General features: G+C 36.8%; 1 protein-coding gene across 2 annotated transcripts in view; it reads left to right on the forward strand.

Annotated features, from left to right (window-relative positions):
- The window catches only part of LOC126297780 (histone-lysine N-methyltransferase trithorax-like), a 221,568-nt gene extending 204,422 nt beyond the window's left edge, over positions 1 to 17,146 (forward strand). For both annotated transcript variants that reach the window (XM_049988962.1, XM_049988961.1), the window contains one exon: positions 11,494 to 17,146. In XM_049988962.1, the coding sequence (XP_049844919.1) occupies positions 11,494 to 11,667 (174 nt within the window). In that variant the 3' untranslated portion in view covers positions 11,668 to 17,146. The remainder of the gene's footprint in view (positions 1 to 11,493) is intronic.
- The last annotated feature ends 5,096 nt before the right edge of the window (positions 17,147 to 22,242 follow it).

The raw sequence follows: 22,242 nt of genomic DNA on the forward strand, positions 1-22,242 counted from the left end.
TTACCTGGTCTTGTCGAAATTGTCTTACGAAATGTAACTGCATGTTTAGTCTCATAATGCCATTGGATATTATATTATTTTGGAACTGAGACACATTCATTGATGTCAGACGTATGGGTTTTGTTTTATATTCCTCAAAAAAATAGTTTGCAGTACATTTGTCTTGAAAAGTTCTCAACTCCTCTGCAATTTTCCCTTTGTTAGGTCCTATTTGTTTTAGTTGACATCATATGAAGTTTACTTCTTGAACTGTAACAGACATTTTTTTTACCATAAGTCTGAAACTGATAAAGAGACAACACAGGGATCAGAGTTTGGTAATTTTTGTATGTGTGTGGAACCTGACGTTCAGAATCAAATATCAGTTACCTAAAGTGGTTCGATGAAACTCTCTGAAATTCTCAGATTCCCTACAAAATCTTCTTTGAAGTTCCCTGAAGTTGTTTATCATTGTAAAGCAAGTGGGCAGTTTTGATGGGCTTTGTGGCTCTGTGGTAGTTTGCCCAACTGCCACATGGGTGGCCTTCGATTCCCAGTTGTGTTAAATACTTAAAGATAGATTTGTGTTCCACAGGCATTTATATGAAGTGTAGTGTACATGACAATGGGAAAAAAATTAATTTGAAACTTTTTTTAAACAAATTTAATTATAAAGGATTGGTGATTGGGGATTTATATCTACAATGAAAACTGGATTTTTGTGCTTTATTTGTAATTATAAATAAAAAGACATGTATTTTTCATAAACATGAAAATTAAATATGTGCTAATTAACATATATTTATATGACGTAGTTATTCGAACTAAACTAAAGTAGTAATTACTGCAACTAGGCTCAAACCAGCAATGCACAATTACCTCACGAGCACTACTCTTTTTCATTTTTTCCCAATCTTTATGTATTTCACGCTTCACAGAAGTGGTTGTAGAGCATGCAACTATGTTTGAAAATATAAATCAACTATGTACGTATGCTAATCCTGGTCCTTCACATGGAAGTCTGTCATTGTACCACAGAGCCACACTGCTTGTCGAGTTATCAGTCTTTCATTTGAGTATCATCCACACTTGGGAAACTTCATAGTCTTCTCTCTTGAGGAGGTTTTTGAGAGTAATATTCAACTGCTTTAGGAGGCAATTGATATTTTAGTTCTGAACATCATGTATTGTAAATATAAAAAGTTACATATGCTTCACTAAACTTAACAGTCTTACTTTAAAATTTCGCCCCCCCATTTCGATTTCTTTTTTATGATTGTTTCTTAAAACTATTACACATTTCAAGTCGATAACATTATTATTAGTTGCTGTAAGTAAGAGAGAAAGGCAAGTAGCTGAAGTTGCGCTAGATGGTCCCTTTTCTACCCTCGTAAGACGGAATCCTCAAAAGTCATGAATAAACATGGATTTTACAATTATTTATTTTATACTACTAAAATAAAAAGAAGGTACTGAGGCAGAAACCATTGCTAATGTCGATTGGTGTACCTGCTCACCATAGTTGAAAGCATAAAATAAATGCTAGCATATTAAAATTAAAGGCAAGCATCGCAAATTATCTATAAAAATATGAAAGCTGGCTTTATTTACGTGAAGTGATGGTGGTAGGTCTATCTCGATCAAATATGCACCAAGTATACACATGAAGGGCTATCTTTGTGGCCAGTAGTATTGCGAGTTAGCAGTAAAATTAAATATGGAATGTATTGACTATTTCTGGCGCTTGTTTCACCTGCACTGTGCAAGAAATGTATCCAGTTGTGCAGTCCGTAATGCTCTGGACTTTTTTGGAGGTTTCACGTGAAATAGAAGTAAATTTTTCTTTAACAGGAAACAGCTTCATGGGCCAAAAATTTGGGCCACATTTGGCCTGCGGACTGCTGGTTCGCTACCCCTGCTCATATGGCATCCCCAAATCACTTGAATCATTTGAATGTCAGCACATTTCCTTTGAAAGGGCATGTTCAGTTTCGTTGCCTGTCTTTCCACAATCCAACTGTGTGGTATTCTTCGTACCTTCATTAAATTTTCACGCCTCAATTGGCATTACATGCACAAAGTCATTCTCTTCATTAACTATTTGTTTTCTTACCTGTTTCATACACTACGAAAACACATAAGAAAAGGTGGGATGCTTCTAGAATTTTCTTTCTGTTTTTAGTGTGTGATCTGCCATATTTCCTGATGAATTGTGGTGTCTACCCAGCATGAATAGCTCATCTCATTTCTTCATGCTGTTATACTTTTCTGTTGTTTCTCATACTGGGTTTTCATTATTTTCCTCACATCCTCTAAAAGATATGCAAATGTAGTTTTGTTACTTACTGTTAGTAACAAAACATACCTTTGGCTAAAATTGCCAGAGTTAATTGGTGCTACAAGTGAGCATAAATGTACATACTACGAGAGTGTGCTGAAAAGTAATGCCTCAAAATTTTTAATGTGAGAACCCTTGAAGTTTTTAAATAAAACAAATGTCATTAACATTCTACATCTTTATTCTTCATGCTATGCAGTTATTGTTCAGCATAGTCACCCTGCTGATGAAAACATTTTTCCCAACGAGAGACCAAGTTTCTTAATAACATCACTGTAGAATGTTTGACTTTAATTAGGGAGCCGCAACCTCACCTTTGCTTGCACCACTTTATCACCATCAAGTGAAACCCTCAAAGATGTCCTTTAAATTTTGGAAACAGATAACAATTGGATGGGGGCCAAGTCTGGACTGTGTGGAGGATTATGATGTGATGACAGTGAACCCAAGACTTTGGATTATTGCAGATATCACAGCACTTGGATATGTGGTCTGGCATGTCTTGCTGAAGAAGGGGATGCTCCATGTGTAAATAAACTCTCCCAATCCGAAACTTGATTATAGCATGGTGTGTCTTGTGCACAGACATAGTTATGTTACATGCTACAATTTGGAGCCCTCTAGCGGGAGAGGGTTGCAAACATGTAGACATGAAGAATGAAGAATAAAGATGTAGAATGTTAATAACATTTGTTTTATGTACAAAGCTTTAAGAATTTTCACATAAAAAAATGCAGAGTGAAGGCATTGCTTTTCAGGATGCCCTCATACAAATTCCAGACTAGTGAGGATACATCTTAATAAAAATGAGCAAAAAAGTAAAATACAAATTGTATTTTTCTTTTAGTTGAACAACTGGGACAATCTCTATGAGCCTTATAGCCTGTAACAATATTTGGTTTTCATCTAACAATTCAGTAGAACAGATAACATTTTTGATACAGCGGTCGTATGTTGTTGTTGTTGTGGTCTTCAGTCCTGAGACTGGTTTGATGCAGCTCTCCATGCTACTCTATCCTGTGCAAGCTTCTTCATCTCCCAGTACCAACTGCAACCTACATGCTTCTGAATCTGCTTGGTGTATTCATCTCTTGGTCTCCCTCTACGATTTTTTTACCCTCCACGCTGCCGTCCAATACTAAATTGGTGATCCCTTGATGCCTCAAAACATGTCCTACCAACCGATCCCTTCTTCTAGTCAAGTTGTGCCACAAACTTCTCTTCTCCCCAATCCTATTCAACACCACCTCATTAGTTACGTGATCTACCCATCTAATCTTCAGCATTCTTCTGTAGCACCACATTTCGAAAGCTTCTATTCTCTTCTTGTCTAAACTATTTATCACCCACGTTTCACTTCCATACATGGCTACACTCCATACAAATACTTTCAGAAACGATTTCCTGACACTTAAATCAATACTCTATGTTAACAAATTTCTCTTCTTCAGAAACGCTTTCCTTCCCGTTGCCAGTCTACATTTTATATCCTCTCTACTTCAACCATCATCAGTTATTTTGCTCCCCAAATAGCAAAACTCCTTTTCTACTTTAAGCGTTTCATTTCCTAATCTAATACCCTCAGCATCACCCGACTTAATTCAACTACATTCCATTATCCTCATTTTGCTTTTGTTGATGTTCATTTTATACGCTCCTTTCAAGACACTATCCATTCCGTTCAACTGCTCTTCCAAGTCCCTTGCTATCTCTGACAGAATTTCAATGTCATCGGCGAACCTCAAATTTTTTATTTCTTCTCCATGAATTTTAGTACCTACTCCGAATTTTTCTTTTGTTTCCTTTACTGCTTGCTCAATATACAGATTGAATAACATTGGAGAGAGGCTACAACCCTGTCTCACTCCCTTCCCAACCACTGCTTCCCTTTCATGCCCCTCAATTCTTATAACTGCCATCTGGTTTCTGTACAAATTGTAAATAGCCTTTCGCTCCCTATATTTTACCCCTGCCACCTTCAGAATTTGAAAGAGAGTATTCCAGTCAACATTGTCAAAAGCTTTCTCTAGGTCTACAAATGCTAGAAAAGTAGGTTTGCCTTTCCTTAATCTAGCTTCTAAGATAAGTCGTAAGGTCAGTATTGCTTCACATGTTCCAATATTTCTACGGAATCCAAACTGATCTTCCCCTAGGTTGGCTTCTACTAGTTTTTCCATTCGTCTGTAATGAATCCGCGTTAGTATTTTGCAGCCGTGACTTATTAACCTGATAGTTTGGTAATTTTCACATCTGTCAACACCTGCTTTCTTTGGGATTGGAATTGTTATATTGTTCTTGAAGTCTGAGGGTACTTCGCCTCTCTCATACATCTTGCTCACCAGATGGTAGAGTTTTGTCAGGACTGGCTCTCCCAAGGCCGTCAGTAGTTCTAATAGAATGTTGTCTACTCCCGGGGCCTTGTTTCGACTCAGGTCTTTCAGTGCTCTGTCAAACTCTTCACGCAGTATCGTATCTCCCATTTCATCTTCATCAACAACCTCTTCTATTTCCACAATATTGTCCTCAAGTACATCGCCCTTATATAGACCCTCTATATACTCCTTCCACCTTTCTGCTTTCCCTTCTTTGCTTAGAACTGGGTTTCCATATGAGCTCTTAATATTCATACAAGTGGTTCTCTTTTCTCCAAAGGTCTCTTTAATTTTCCTGTAGGCATTATCTATCTTACCCCTAGTGAGATAAGCCTCTACATCCTTACATTTATCCTCTAGCCATTCCTGCTTAGCCATTTTGCACTTCCTGTCGATCTCATTTTTGAGACGTTTGTATTCCTTTTTGCCTGCTTCATTTACTGCATTTTTATATTTTCTCCTTTCATCAATTAAATTCATTATTTCTTCTGTTACCGAAGGATTTCTACTAGCCCTCGTCTTTTTACCTACTTGATCCTGTGCTGCCTTCATTACTTCATCCCTCTAAGCTACCCATTCTTCTTGTACTGTATTTCTTTCCCCCATTCCTGCCATTTGTGTTCCCTTATGCTCTCCCTGAAACTCTGTACAACCTCTGGTTTACTCAGTTTATCCAGGTCCCATCTCCTTAAATTCCCACCTTTTTGCAGTTTCTTCAGTTTTAATCTACAGCGGTCATATATAAAATTATATACTTGATATAAGAGAAATACAGATGTCAGCCGCAATTGGGCATAGAATTAAATTCAGTGGCAACAAGAGAAAATTTGTGCCGGAGTGGGACTCGAACCCAGAATTCTCGCTTTATGCTTGTAATCACCTTGACCGCTTCAGCTATCTGGACACACTTTCCCTGCAACCCAAATTCTTAACTTTTCACACACACACACACACACACACACACACACACACACACACACTCACTACCATCTATTGTCCTCATTGCATGCCCCTTTAACTGATTCCTGTAGGAGTTCAGACATTTTGTGCAACCACACTGAGGTTATCATTACTATTAAGGTATCTGTTCTGTCAGATACGTCCAACAGAAGACCACACACACAATAATATAGCCTTTGTTTTAATGACTGCCACCCCAGCTTACTTATCATATCCACAACATTCCCCCCCACCCCCATGTAGTGATAAACGAGCCGCCCTTCTTTGATCATTTTCAACATCCTCCATCAATCCTTGTCAAACATCACTACCTTTTTTGGTTCCCTCCACAGTCATTCGGACATCCCATTGAAAGTTTCCTCAGCAGAATTCAAGCCGACACAAAGGTACAGTGTGATCACACCTTAAACTAATGTCCTCTTATAGGTGTGTGGACACTTAATAAATACTAGTGAACTGCCCCACATTAACCGTAGTGGTTCACTATCAGCATTCACATGCACCATAGTGAACCTTTGGATACTTAGGCTTCCATATTTTATGTATGCTTGCTCATCTGTGGCTGTTGGCAGGAAATGAAATGAATGAGGACATGCTGACAAGTAATGCCTCTGCATTTTTTATGTGAAAACTCTTAAAGCTTTTTAATTAAAACAAATGTTATTAACATTCTAAATCTTTATTCTTCATGTCAACATACTTATTTCTCAACGTACTCACCGTGGTGATAAACACATTTTCCCCAGTGAGACACGAGTTTGTTGATTTTGACACTGTAGAATGTTTCACATTGTTGCTGGAGCCACAATCTCACCTCTGCTTGCACAGTTTCATCACTATTAAAGTGAAGTTTTCAAGATGAAAACAGATGAAAATTGAGTGGGGGCAAGTTGGGGCTGTATGGAGGGTGATCTATGACAGTGAATTCAAGGCGTCGGATTTTTACAGATGTTGCATCACTCTTGTGTGTGGTCTGGCATTGTCATGCTGAAGGAGAGGGTTCTCCATGTTTGAATGAACTCTTCAAATTAAAACTCAATTGCAGCACATCATTTCCCATGCATGGTCATAGTTGTTACACGCTACATTCAGAGTCCTCTTGCGGCAGGGGGTTGCAAATATGTAGACATGAAGAATAAAGATGTAGAATGTTAATAACGTTAGTTTTATTTTAAAAAACTAGGCATTACTTTTCAGCATGCCCTTGTACATAGGTTATGTTTGCAACAGGGTGTTTGCTTTTTAAATCATCAGTGATGTAATCTTGTGCCATTCATTTGATTTTTGTTTAGAGTATAAGTCACTTGAGACACATACTGCAGCTTCTTGCATCCTTTGACGTAACAATAACAAGATAATTTTGTGTGCAACACAGTGTCTGATATATAGCACCTAACGAAAAAAGTGAAGCACACAGACGTCATTGTCGGAAGTCAACTTACAGTTGCACCCCATTAGGGTATGTGTAAATGATTTGAGTTACAATTCTCTAACGCAGGTAGAGTGACCATCAGAGTGGATTAGTGTTCAGTGTTTTACCAGGAATGGTAGAGAAAATAAAGGGTCTGAAGAGTAGCAGATATTGAATGGTATCGTAAGGAGACGTTCCGGTCTTGGAAATTCAATTCGGGATGACACTTCACAGGTTAGTAGTATACCTCAAGGGCATCGACTCATTGAAGTCTTTAAAGTGCACTATCTAGAAAATTCCAAGGAAAATGGCTGTAAAGTTTTAAGCATAGTTCATACACACCTAATATACGGTCAGAAGTAGCATTCCATCATACAGGTGAAATAGCTCAGTCAGTAGCATGATAGAATGTCATGCGGCCGATCTGGGTTTGATCCTAGTTGCAGGCCCAATTTTATTTTGTTTTCTGAATTATCTTACAAATTATAACAACTTTTAAGTAAAGTTAATGACCTAAAGTATTATTAGTTAGATCATAAATAATTTTAGTTTGTTTATGAAATGGCTGTGACGGCTATTCAAAAAGGGAATTACACTCACCAATATTTTCCTTGTAAAAAATTGAATAATTTCAGATGTGTTTCAGTGGAGGTAAATTAATTACCACTGTCACAAAATTCTTGGCAGAATTTCAATTATATAAAATTTTTGCAATAATGTGTTCATTTGTCAATTTCATATTTTATGTGCAAGTACCAGAATGATAATTGTCATAAAAACTTTGAAAACAAGAGGTCTTTGCCATCTTGCACAGTTTTGAAGGATGATTGCTTACAGGAACAATGTTCTTTTAAAAGATCTGTGGAAAAACATATTTCACTTACGTTCCTGAGAACTTGTCTTTCATCAGGAAGCCTGGAAGCAAACCAGGCATATCGGATCATTTCCTTAAAAATTGGCATTGAGAGCTGATGGTGGACTATTGATTAAATTTTTATACAGTCTTCACGGGTGTTTGTGTCTCTCATTTTCTATATGATAAGCACAATTTTGTATACACTTTCTCAGAGTTTTTTCTTGTCTATGAAAATAGACATCAGTGGTTGAACAAGTGCAGTACATATCAGAGGAGCCACTTTAATTGTACATGTTGGTGATTTCTTATCATTCTGAAAGACTATGTTGTATAATTCAGGCTTTGCTTGTTCACCCTAAAAGTGAATAGCTAACAGAAGCTGTTCTTGACCCACATAAGAATTCAAACACTGGGTGAGAAAGTCAGTGTACGGTTCTGTTGTTAGCTTGCCAGATTTGGAAGACATATTACAACATTTTTATAATTTCTTTTCTGTTTTTTTGAACTTGGGGTCCAGTGTTACTGGTTGCCTCTTGTGAATACACACACAGTTGAGGTAGAATGTTTTCAGATAGTCGTGTCATTTGATGAAAATAGTTTGGCTTTCTTTGACAGCCTGAGTCCTGTTGTACACCAACTGATACCGACATCCTGCAAAAAAAAAACAACCAAAATCGAAGTATTTTATCAGAGAATTGTAAAAATAGAGAGCAAAATGAATTTTTAAATTTTCTGCAATAAATACTTGCCTGGTCAGTTTTGATAACAAAATCTTTGTGGAAATTCGGTATCAATTTAAACATCTGGTTTCAAAAAGTGTCTGCAGCAAGTAAGATGTCTTCGATCATCGCTTTTTTTCCTTGAAACAAATCTTCTCTCTCTTTTCTGACAAATCATACTTATTTTTGAATCTATGGACCCAGTTGTCAGAAGTTTTAAATTCAAAATTTGTAAACCAGTGCTGCTGCTAAAGCGCACTGTTGTAAATTTTGTATAAACACTTGCCAATAATTCTCGTGGGCTTCAACAAAATGATGATACATCCAAGAACTGATTGCTGTGTACTTATCAAATTGATAGCCTCCTTTTTTTGTTTCTTCTTCCCATTGGGATAAGTGTTCCTTCTTTCTTAACCGGCTGCATCCTTTTTTTTTAGTTACCACCTGTGGTGAGCCTTTGCAATAAGAACAATGTTAATTTCATGCTCCAAAGAAAGACAGTCTACCTATCTTGCCTTCTTTTCTTCTGGTTCATATTCATCCAATAAGATGTGGTATTCATACTTTTCAAATGGTTCACCTTCACAATTTTCATTTTCGTGAGCAAGTTTATCAGCAGTAGCAAGCATTTTTTCAGACAATATTTTCATAGTAAGTCTGTAAATTTCTTCACCTATCAGCAGGCTTCATGAGAAATTATCGTTCAAGATTCCAGTGCAATCAAATTATTTGAAGCACGCAAGCTTTTATAATAAATAACCGCATCTTTTAACATCATCTTCAACACTTCACTATATAATGAATCTGCAGCTTCTGATACTTTTGGCGTGTCTTCATTGACAGACATTTTTAATTCACAATATTGTACAAATTCTGATAATATTTCACAGTACATAATCCTGCAGTGTCTGTGAAAGTCAGGAAAGAACTGGCACTGTAGCAGGTAAGGCCCATTGCTCAATTAGTTCTGTGCAGCCCATGACACTTCCTGACCATATGCTTGTTTGTATGTACAATAGAGCAACTGCACTTTTTTACAAAGACACCAGTTCCTCGAATTTACAGCGAATATTTATAACCTTTCCACAGCTTATAAGGTCGCCCAATTTTGTAATAAGATTGTAATGATAGTAATTAACATTTTAATTTACCTCCATTAAAAACGCATGTGAAATTATTTAATTTTTTAAAAATAAAGTATTGACGAATGTAATACAAAATTTAAATAGCCTGTGGCAGCCATTTCATAAACAAAGTGAAAGTATTGATGATTTAATTGATGATATCTTAGGTCATTAACTATATTTAAAAGTTGTTATAATTTTTTAAACAATTAAGAAAACAAAATAAAATTGATCTTGCAGGTAGGATTGAACACGGATTGGCTGTATGACATTCTAGCACCCCACTGACTAAGCTGTTTAGCTTGTATGCTGGAATACTACTTACGACCATATATGAGTTGCATATTAGCTACGCTTAAAACATTACAGCCTTTTTTCTGGATATTGTGCTTCAAGACTTCTGTGAGTGGACACCTGTGGGGCATTCTACTAACCTTCATAGTCCCATCCTGAACTGAATTTCTGACATCAATAAGGTCTCCATGTCAGTGAAGGACAGGGAGTTGCTGCAGACTTGGGTGAGACAGTGTTAGCAGCACCTTGACGGAGTTTGAAAGGGTGAAAGGGGCCTCATCGTAGGTCTCCATTTGGCCAGCTTGTTGCGTCATCCAATATCTAGATCTGTTGACCATTTGCACGTAACAGTGGCCTGATATTGGGCTACATGGGAATGTGAGGCAGGTATTCTCGTCAAGATTCCGGTCGACCACGTCTGACCACTGTGAGGGAAGATCACCGTATCGTGCACCAAACATATTGTAACCCTTTCACATCTGCAGCTACTTCTGATTGCAAGTAATGGACTCCCTGCAACATTCTGTGTCACCCTGCAGCACTGGTCAGATACTAGCAGCAGTCAGATTAGGTAATTGCCATCCCATGTGTGGGTTGCCATTGACACAGCACAGATGTCTATCTTTGGAATGGTGCCATATCCCGAAAGAGTAGACCACTGATGAATGGTGTTGCGTTTTGTTCAGCGATGTCCCATTCTTCCAAAGTTTGGAGTCATGGCGGTGTTACTCTTGGTGTCGTGACATGGGGAGCCATCGGATATGATTTCAGGTTATGGCTGGTAGAGACTGAGGGAACTTGGACAACAGAAGTGTAAATCGTGGACATGTTGCATCCTCACCATATAAAACAGAAATGGGGGCAAACTCTGAGACATCAATTTCGTCCCAGTGGCAGTACCCAGGATATAAAGGATGAGTTGCAACAGCTGTGGACCAGCTTGCTGCAGGAGAGAATACAACAGCTTTATGACACCTTTCACAACTGAATCGGTGCATGTATAAATGCCACAGGGGGTACAATATCATACTGATGAGTGTGCTCTTACTGCAAAATTCTATGCAAATTTGATTTCATTTTTTTAAATTCCATTTTGTAGTTGTTGTGGTAACATCACAATTGATCTGAAGCCGTGAAGTTTCATGTCATTTTCTCCTCCCTTTCCGGGTGCTTGACGTTTTTTGTCAGGCTGCTAGCTCTCCAGATCTGCCTCTAGTAGGACATGAATGAGAGCAGCTGTGGCATCAACTTTGTCCCAGTGCCAGTATCCTGTATGTAAATGCTCCTTGTGCTGAATTATAGTTCTGAGCTTGTTCATTAATGTATGGAGTATTACTTAGTTACATCAGCTCATTTTTTTTTTCCAATCTTTATTGTTAGTAGTAAGGATAATTGGCCATTAAGATTGTGTGTTGCAATTCCATCTTTATTTTGTTTCAGCCCAACTGCTATTCTCGGGTGGTGGACATACTGGGGAAGAAACATATTTTAATATTTGCACTTCGTAGGATTCCACAAGGAGAAGAACTGACATATGATTACAAATTTCCTTTTGAGGATGTAAAAATACCATGTACCTGTGGTTCACGAAAGTGCCGCAAATATCTAAACTGAAATTCTCGTTTTGTGTATATGTAGATATGTGTGTGTGTGTGTGTGTGTGTGTGTGTGTGTGTGTGTGTGTTTGCTCTCGCGCTCACCCGTGCATCAATATGAGCGTGTGGCTTGAAGACGAGAACAAATCTCATAACAATTTTTCATGTGCAAGGTGTTTGTAAAAGTGGTGACCAAATATACTCTTGTGATAAAAATTATTGTAAAAGTGTAGTTCTTAAAGTATTATATTTTAAAATATGAACTTTCAAGTGTGTTGTTGGAGGAAATTTTTGGAATATTTTTGAGCTGTGAAATGTGATAGATATCCAATGTGACATTCATTTTCAGTTCTTTGTTTAATTTTCCTGTGGTTTTTTAAGTAACTGTATTCTGATATATAATTTTGTATGTTCTGTGTTAATTGTGATACTTGTGTATGTCTGAGTTCCAGTGCATGTGGGTATGAACATAAGTTTTATTGCCCAGGCTGAAAACTTTGCATGAACAGGGCAAATTATGTCAGACCTCTCCATATTTTTATTTTGCTAATGCATTTTCCTGTTAGTCTGTGAGTCATCATATGTGATTAAATAAAAGAAGGGACACTGAAAATTGCTTTTGTGGCAAATTGAAGAAATAACCAAAGATTTCATGTTGTATTCAGTCCTGCTCTTAGTAATATGTTATGGTGATAATTGTACATTCAGCCAGGATGCATATTACTGTAATTGTATATGTGTGAGTCATGTAAACAGCAAAATGTGTTTTATAAATAATTGTAAGTTTTGACTGCTTTGTTTTTAAAACAACTGTTTAATTTTGAGAGACTCAAGCCTTTCTGGCAATGGCTGGGTGGCTACATGAGGGCTAATAGCATATTTGAAATAATTGTCTGTGTTGGAATTTGACAAAAAAAATCATTGTAGACACTGTGTCTCCCCTCTTTGCAATATGCCTAAATGGAAAGTGAGCCACGAGTATTAGTCAGAAATAGTAATTTAAACTGTGAGTTACTGACACATCAGTATTTTGAGGAACAGGATCTGCAGCAGTTGCATATTAATGTATGTTGACTTCAATATAATTTTATCAGAATGTATTGCCATCTTTACTAATGTTTTTTAATTAATGGGACATCTTGACTGATTGTAGATGAAAAATGCCAATGCAGCTTGTGTGATTTATTTCATAGTAAGTTATTAATTTTAAGCACATGTGCTGTATCTGTAACTGGCTGAACAGCTGCCTTAAAACCATTTATCAGACACTAAATAAATTCTTAAATTCTGTGCTGTGATATTCCGCAGTCCTTTACATATGGTAATGATTGTGTAGCTTTAGTTTACCTTAAAAATAGGGAAGACATATACCTTCTTGATATTATGTTGCATCTGCTTTGGCGGAAGTGGTACCATAGTGGGAGAATAGCATGCTAACTCTAATGTGAGAGCAACTACCAGTCCAGTTTGCAAATGTGACTGGTGCCTGTAATCACTTAGAATGATATCCCTGCACTGTTTGTGTGTTGGGTGCCTGTATCTGAGAAGCATGACTGCATCCTGCTTTGAGATATCTGAATTTGTGGAATGTGGGTGACATTTGGATTCTCGTGAAGTTAAAGCTTGCATAACGCATGGCTTTTGTACCATTACACATTGCATTCGCAGTATTGTATATAACAGCTGACAGAAAAGTTTAAGTGTGTTTATTGTCAGTGTTACTTAAATACATCTACTTGATTTCGATGTCACAGTACCAGCTAACTATAAATAGAGACTGAGATAGAATGGAATGTTCTGGTGAGCATTGAAAAAGTCCCCATTTCTTGTATCATTGCAGAACAGTAAACACCCCAGCAGCTTCACATTCAATCTTTCGTGTTCAGGTGATAAAGAAGTATATGAAGTATTTGAGCTCAATGTGAGTAATTCACAAGTGTACTATATCCAACAGATGAGAGAGAGAGAGAGAGAGAGAGAGAGAGAGAGAGAGAGAGAGAGAGAGTACATTTAGCGACTGTAAGAATGCTCAAGCGAATGTCAGCAACGTGAGGATTTTTTAATATATAAATTAATCACGAAGTTGCAGCATGTTGACTTTATTGGGTAAATCCTCCATAAAAACTTCACTAATCTATTGGTGGAAGCAACCATGCCCTGAAGTGAAGTTGTTTATGGTCAGAATTTTTTAACTTTGCCAAAAGTATTGATTAATACACTGGTTGTGTAAATTTTAGTGTGTCTTAGATTATTTTCACTTGAGTTATGAAAAAATGATACAAAGCAGTTTGTTCAAAATGGAATACATGAATGAAAGAGTTGCATCTATACTGGTAGGGCATGAAATTGCTGAATCTAGAGACTTTCTGGCTGTACCAATCACTGAAAGGGATATGAACTAAACAAATTTGTTCCCCTTTCTTATGCCACACTGTCCAGACTTACTTATTTACATAATTGAAATTGAATTCCTGTAATGAGTCTTCTTATTGACATTTACTGTATGGAGCATGGATATATAAAACAATTAGACATAAGACTACCTATTCGGGTAATCTAAGTTTCATTTGTGGTATGTAATGGAATGCTGTAATATGGGATATGGTTTATCCTCTAAATTAGCTATAAATAGGAAGTGAATATTTGAAAGATGGGAATGTAGGTCATTGACAATTGTACATTTTCTAGAAAAAAGGTTTGTGTGTGTGTGGGGGGGGGGGGGGGGGGGTTTGAAAGCATTGGTTTCCTGCACAACTGGGTGCCCCAACTGATGTGCATGTAGATAGCTTGTTGATTATTTTAAGTTATTGAACAGTGTTTCATCGCTCTCTCTCTCTCTCTCTCTCTCTCTCTCTCTCTCTCTCTCTCTCTCTCTCTCTCTCTCTCACACACACACACACACACACACACACACACACACACACACACACAATCATTCACTCACTCTTCTGTCCCATGACACTGATGAGTAGTTGTACTGCTCAGCTACCAGGAACAAATAATTTCCGAAAGCCTATTGTAAAGAGTTATGATTTTTCAAGAGCAGTAAATAAGTGAATGAAGTGTTAGTTTTCCTAAAATATAAATAAGTGTTACACTCTTTAAGCTAAATTAAATTGTATATGAAAACTGTATGAACACTAGTAATCAATCATGCCTGCAAAATTCTTCACTTTCCTACTGACATTTACGTGTTGTAGAATATGTTCGACAACTCTGCAGCTTTTGTTGGCTATCCATTACTCTGAAATATGTGTGGAAACACATGTAAAAGATAAACTGTTTGATGAAATAGAACACGAGACAGATTACAAACAGACGTTGGTCATTATGCCACATATTATTTCTGTTTCCATGCTGTAGAACAGTTACACACAAGTGTACAAAAGCTATTGTATCTCACCCATGTATCTTGTGCTGCATTGTATGAATGTGAAAACATTTACTCCGATTGCAAAACTCCATCAAATATAGTCGGAGACACAGTGATCAGACACAAGGAACTGAATCCATAAACAACCAGTTGTATGTTCACTTTGAGAGAGTATCTGTACTAGAAACTTATCAGTAGCCTAGTCTTGAGAAATAAGACGAAAGAGTACTTCCAAGCAAATTTAATTTGCAGTGGAAATGTTGAGGAACAATAATTATTATGTGAATATCATTATTTATTTTGTTCATTTGTATTTTGTTGCAAAACTCTTCTGCTTATAGGGTGTAATTCTGGTACTACCCACTGTCTTTGATGACAGAAAGTTGGCAGTTAAAATTTGATTGTTTTCTGTAATGATTCTCCAAGGAATAGTACTGGTTCCGATTCTGATGAATCATTATCAAAACGTACTTTCCTCCAAGAGTGATTAAATAGGGGTGATGTAAGTCTGTCTACTTACCACTGCAGTTCTTGAACTATACAGTAATTAAATCATATGGAAATAAGACCTAGCATGATGTTGTAAAGAATCATCCCTGTTAGGCTAAGAGTCATTGATTCATTACACATAATTCATTTGTATATTCTCCAAGATCGTATGGAATGTGTCGGCTTCATTGCATGAAGAACCGATATGAATAGATGACAATATCAAAACGTTCATGACGAACTCAAATATGTGCTCCTAATTACGGCAAGAAGAAGTTACAAAAATGTGCGCTAGAAATATCAGGTATTACTGTTTCTCTGGTAAAAGAATATTAATACAAATATAAAGGTCAGTGTGGATGATATGGAGAAACCATTGAAATATGCAGGCAAAGCAGTTGGTGCATTACATGTCACTATCTGAAATATACCCTCTTTTTTAAAATAATAATAAAAACAGGTTTTTTTAAAAAAAATTATTAATATTTAAAACATCAGGGATTGATTGCCAGATTAGAAAAGTATTTTGGTATTATTATATATTTTGCTAATAAATATGTCACTTTTTATATGTTTCTGGCATCACTACAAACTTTTTAAAAACCAGTTTAAATTTAATGTTCAGTGTCTTATAATTCATGTGATAAAACGCGCGCACGCACGCACGCACGCACGCACACACACACACACACACACACACACACACACACACACACACACACACACACACACCTTTGTTTAAATTATTTGTTTATTATTTATACCTGATTTAAGTCTTAGAAGAACTTTTAGTAAGTCATTATTTCATATCATGTTGGCTAACTGTATACATATGGTTCTAATGTTCCCTATTTTCCGCTAATTAAATATTGTTAACCTATAAACTCACAACCTTCAAATTTCGCTTCTCGTTTGTTTAATTTTGTAAATATTGGCAAACACAGTAGTGAATATCATTTGTCGCTGCATACTTTTAATAAGCAATGTATTTTACTGTAACATTGGACCAAATGAGAGTCAGTGTACTTCTTGTCAGGATCCCTTGGCAAGGGTTTCTTTATGAAAAAGAGATTTCTGTTCTATTAAGCTTTTTATTGGTGCAGTTGAGTGCATGAAAGTGGGTTCATCCTTGAATGAGAGTCTGCATTTATTATGAAATGTTCTTAATTGAAAGCTATTGAAATTTATTACTGGGAAGCAGGAGCCTATCATTTTCTCAATAGAGGAGAAGAGAATGAGTGTCAAATATGTGTAATTTCTTTATTGACTGCTGAATGTAGCGGTGTATCTCAAAAATACCTGTAACACTTTCAGAAAACGCTTTGAACATGTTGTAGTCAAAAACTGACCACCAGATTGTATGAGCTCTTCTGCATTTTAATAGTTCAGTATCATATGGTGGAATAAGATTTGTCTCTTAATCCTTGGATATTTCCTCAAATGGCACACTTCAAAAGCCATATTATCAATGCAGAATTTAAGAAGTCCTCCCCTTCCTCTTCCCAAACATCACAGCAAGTTGGGTGCCAGTTTTACAAATACCCTGTATTAAAAAATTGTGTAAATAAATTGTCTGTTATATTCAGACTGTTATTGTATGTTATGTTTTTTAAAAAAATAAATGTTAATTGCAATATTTTTTTATTTCTGTAATTGACTAGAAGGAGTAAATAAGTGCACATGAAATAAATTTGAGGGGTGCTCTAAATTACCTAACTCGTATTAGCTCTATACTTCACAGTATGTGAAAATTTCTCAGCATTGCATTTTTCGAATTGCTATCTGGAATTGTAGCGTAATTAATACTGTCATAAGAGTAGGTAATTTAGTTTTGCCCCAATTCTCATTACTTTTTTGTATTCCAAAATAAATCCTAAATTGTTGTTACCTTTCAGCTGTTAAGACAGCTTTAGAAAAACTGAATGCAAATACTTCATAATTTTGAATCTTTTTGTGTGAAAATTGTGACACACTTGTTAAACTAGGCAAAACTAAAAGCATAATGTACACAAGTGGAGAATGAGGAGTTGAATACATGTGAATAGAATCATCATATCTGCAGGTGGCATTAAAGGCACTGAGTCGAGTAATAGACCGTGCAGTTACCAGGAATCAGGTACTGGCAATTATGTCCGTATCAAGTGTATTTGACTTGGTGAAAGGGTTATCTGTTGTCCTGAACACTAATGAATTAATAAAAGTTCTTGACACAGAACAGTGTCAACTGGGACAGTCTGTGAAATCAACTAAGTTTCAGCAAGATTGTAATTAGGGCCTGCAGGAGGTAGGTAGGTGTTTCCAAAGAATTCCCAAACACATTGAACATTTCTTGTTTCCTTTTTATCAGTGCTGTTGCCATTGATTCAAGGAAATTGTATATGCTCATCATCTTGGTTGCAGGCAGAGCAGATACAGTTCCACACCAGGCCCGCACCCATCGGTGATTACGGTGACCACAGCACAAATTGTTAATGTTGCGCCAAGAGTGTCAGCTAGGCCCATTGGAAGTGTTTGCTGGTAGATAATTTTAAAGAAGCTAATGGTTAAACTTAAAATGAAATCTTAGAAATAAATTTAAGAAGTTGTGTTGGGTTACAAGATTGAGACAATACTAATATATGTGTGTTCTCTGCTCCTCTTTCATTTTTCTCAAAGGTCTTCTTCAATCAGCAGACATCCTTCATTGAGAATGTCTGAATTGTTGTAGGTGGCCTTTGGACCAGTCTGCATTACCCACTGTATCTGTTCGAAAAACTGTGACAACAAAAGGAAGTGATGAACCACATATTTGCCAGAAAATGGTATTGCATCACCATGCAGAAAGGTTTCAGAGATCTAGTTGACAAGGAAAGAGCTAAGAATGACAACAGTTGAGAGACTATTTGTATGAGATTCATTGTTCTGTGCATCAAGAAGTGCATTGTGTTAAATATGTAGGCATGGAACACTTGATGGAATTGGTGGTGTGAGTAGTAAATTTTCTGAAGCTGCATGTATTATTACATCATTAGTTGCAAGTGAGTATGGATATGGTTTATATTACTGCAAAAGTACTTCAGTTAAGTCAAAGGACATGCCTGGAATGAGTTTTCGATTGAAGACTTGTTATTGTTGAATTTCTGAAGGAAAAAGGAAAGCAAAAACAAAAACTAGAAGATCTGGAATGGGTTTCAGAGCTTCCATTTTATTACAGTTGACTGCATACTCCCCTCAGTAAGACATAGCAACTTGAGAAACAGCTTGTTTCTGATTTCATGGCGAATGTAGGTGCATTTAAAAAGAAAATCACATTGTGGAAGGGACAACTTTTGACGAAGAGTACCATACATCTCCCCAGGCTCACTGGCATTAAAGATAATGTGAATTTTGAACAACCTACTATGGTGGTGAAAGAATTACAGGAATAGCCTTCAAAAAATTTGAGGACAGTTCCAGTCTTGTCTGTTTTTGAGACGGCTTCTCTTTTCAGAAGAAATGTGCCCCTGTGCATCTGCAGATGGAACTGGTCGATCTGCAGTGTAATCCTATTTAAAAGACAAATTCTTTTACATTGAAATTGTCCAGGAGTTCTACATTCTTTCACATCTGCGTAATGAGGCTGCAAACATGTTATCAGTGTTTCGATCAACAGGTGTGCGAAAGGCTTTATTATTATTATTATTATTATTATTATTATTATTATGAAACTAAATAAGTCACAATCATGCAGTAATCTGAGTGACAAAAAATCTGTGAAACTTTCTGCTTGTGACTCTCTGCTGACAGCTTGTGCCAGATATAAATTTTATTGTCTTTAGTGTGCTTAAAAGAATTAAATAATGCTAAAAATTTGCTTTGTGTGTGATATATGTTTTTGAGAAATATGAAAAATAGTGGCATATAGCACTTTGCAGTTTCGCATCCTTCCTCCTCTTGCCACCCAGACAGCGTGAGGTGGTAGTGGGGGAAATGTGCTTTTGGGCGGGTGGGATTGGCATATGTACACAAGTGCATGAGATGAGTTCTTGGCTATCACTGCCGTACACCAATGAACTCGTGCTATTTTGTGTGGATATACAAGAGAAAAAACAAAAATTGAAAACAATTGTTTGTTGAGTATATCTTCAAGTTTATTTCATTGAAGTGCTCAGCAAATCCTTGTGGTGCTAGGGAGTGTGAATGTGGTTGGGAGTATATATATGGTGGGGTGATTTTCAAGAACTGTTTCCAGAGTGGTGGCAAAGCAGTTACATACAACAAATGAAAGTGGAATTAGTGGTCAGGAAGGAGGGATGGGGAAGGCAGGGGGGGGGGGGGGGGGGGCAAAGAGTAGTGTCTGATTATGGAAGAAAGAGGATTGTGAATGTTCATATAGACTGAACAGTAAGAGATTAATGTTGCTTATTGATGGGGAAAAATTGAAGCTGATCAGAGGCAAGAGTGAAATTCAGCAGTGAAAGAGGAAACTATTTTATGCCATTTCAGTTATTTATAATAAAACATTAATTATTTTGAAGAAGGTGTTTGATGCTTAGAAGAGGTTTTCCACTATACTGGGTCGGTATGAGACCAAGTATTACTCGAAAAACTGACTTATCATAGTGGCAACTAACCTGGTCACCTGTTGAGGTACAGGCACATTCTACTTAAAGAGAATGTTGTTACCTTGCAGTGCAACCATAGGATGCGGTCATGGAAAATGTCTTTGCAGACAGTCTTCACAGATTGCTATTAACATCATTAAATTTATTGACAATGAGATAGAAAATGTAGTGATAGATGGAAATAGTGAGTGTGTGCAAGCAAAATGTTAAAAGCTTGGTAAGTTGATAGAATGCTAGTTGTGGCTGGAGGGACATGATGTCAATATGAGAGGAATTGAAGCAGCAGCAAAATGTACACAATAAATATCACATTGATGATATGGATAAATGTGTTCTTGGCCAGCAATTCCGTTTTTATGAACAAAACAACAAAGTACTAGCTTCATGAAAATGAGACCACTTTTATCTTGCAGAACCAGGCTTCAAGGTTACCACGGATACTGTAAGAAAACCATTTCTGAATGTGGGATTGAGCTTTAAAAAGGGATCTAAATAGAATAAGTTGTGCAGTGTTCTGAATGTCCACAGTTTATTCACTGGACAACAGAAAATGTATCTTTCCTAATGTATCAATGCACCTTATATAAAAACTGGAAAGATATGAACTGTGTTTGCATATCATGTCTGTTGTCCTCCATAGTAAGAAAATACTGTGGATCTGTTGATTGGATTAAAAATGGCCAGGCAAACAAACCTTAAAAACATCTGATGCTCCTCTGATTCAATGTAGCAGTATTTCTTATTTCAGCACATCACATTTCCAGAAATTATTTACTGTATGACTGATAAGAGTGTTTATTTATTCACATCGTGTAGTCGTTAGTGGCATCAGTTTAATCTGATGCAATGGTTCCCTTGCCATGTCTCATTCTCTTCTTATCATTTGGATAATTGGATTTTTTGCCCTTGAAGGCGCAATCATGGTACTGTTGTCGGGACAAGTTCACATCAACAGTCTGAACACTCAGTTAAAACTGTGAAGCTGTAGTCAAGTTTAAAAATTTACTTTGCCAGGAATGATTGTAACTGTCACAAGTGTACATGGATAGATCTGGGTCACCAATTGCAATGAAGAGTTCCAACTCATCCCTAAGGGTTTGTGTGTACGGCCAGCTGAACCTGTCCTGGAAGGTCAGCTCAATGTCACTGAGCATCATGCTACACTGCTATTATGAACTATTAACTGAAGGAATATACTGTACGGACACCAGTAGGTCCTGGCATGACTTAAGAACAATAATGAAGAGATAATGTTATTCTGTTTCAGTTTTCAGGTACATTGAATTTCGGGAACAAGAAGAGACCAACTAGGTGACCCAATGTGAAACACAAGGGACAATCACCCCCCCAGTCTCATTGATAAGGGCTCATATTGGATCTCTGCACCTGAATGACTGATAATTCAGAAGGAAGTGGGGGAGATGCTGAAAGACATAATTCAGCTGTCAGAAAGTCCTTGGTCCTCTTCTGTGGTCCTAATGTTGCAGAAAGATAATACATGGCATATCTGTGCCAATTATGAGCAGCTGACTTGTATCTCATAAAAGGATGTACACCTATTGCCACAAATTAAGGTCACTTTGGACTAAATGAAAGAAGTGAAGTATTTCTCCACTATGGATTTGCCGTATAGTTACTGGGAGATGAAGGTTGGTGAGGCTTACCAGAAAAGACTACTTTCGTATCCTCCTCTGAGTTCCATAATAGATAACCTGCTTTGACATTTAAATTATTGGTTGTTGAAAAGTGTGTCGAACCAGGTGCATGACTTATATAGACTTTGTCTTTTCTATGTGAATGACGTTGTTTTCTTGCAGACATTTGAGGACCATTGTGACCATATAACAAAATAATAATACATTAGTGAAGTGGCTTAATTAAAGTGTGTGACCAGCTCTAATGTTTGTTGACTACGTTGATGTCTAGGAGGCACACACACGCCTTTTGTATCATCCGATTACTGTTCTGTTTTATCCTGGAAATTGATTGTATTCTAAGCAGGATATGGGTGACAGAAAGTAGGCATCTTCTGTAGTGTGTGATTGCAGTTTACTGAATATATTGTTTATTTCACATGTTATTATGTGTTTTCCAATTGTTTGACTAGTAATTGTGATACCTTGAAAAAATAATTTAAAATTCTGGTCAT

Source organism: Schistocerca gregaria, chromosome X (assembly GCF_023897955.1).
Source record: "Schistocerca gregaria isolate iqSchGreg1 chromosome X, iqSchGreg1.2, whole genome shotgun sequence".
NCBI lineage: Eukaryota > Metazoa > Arthropoda > Insecta > Orthoptera > Acrididae > Schistocerca > Schistocerca gregaria.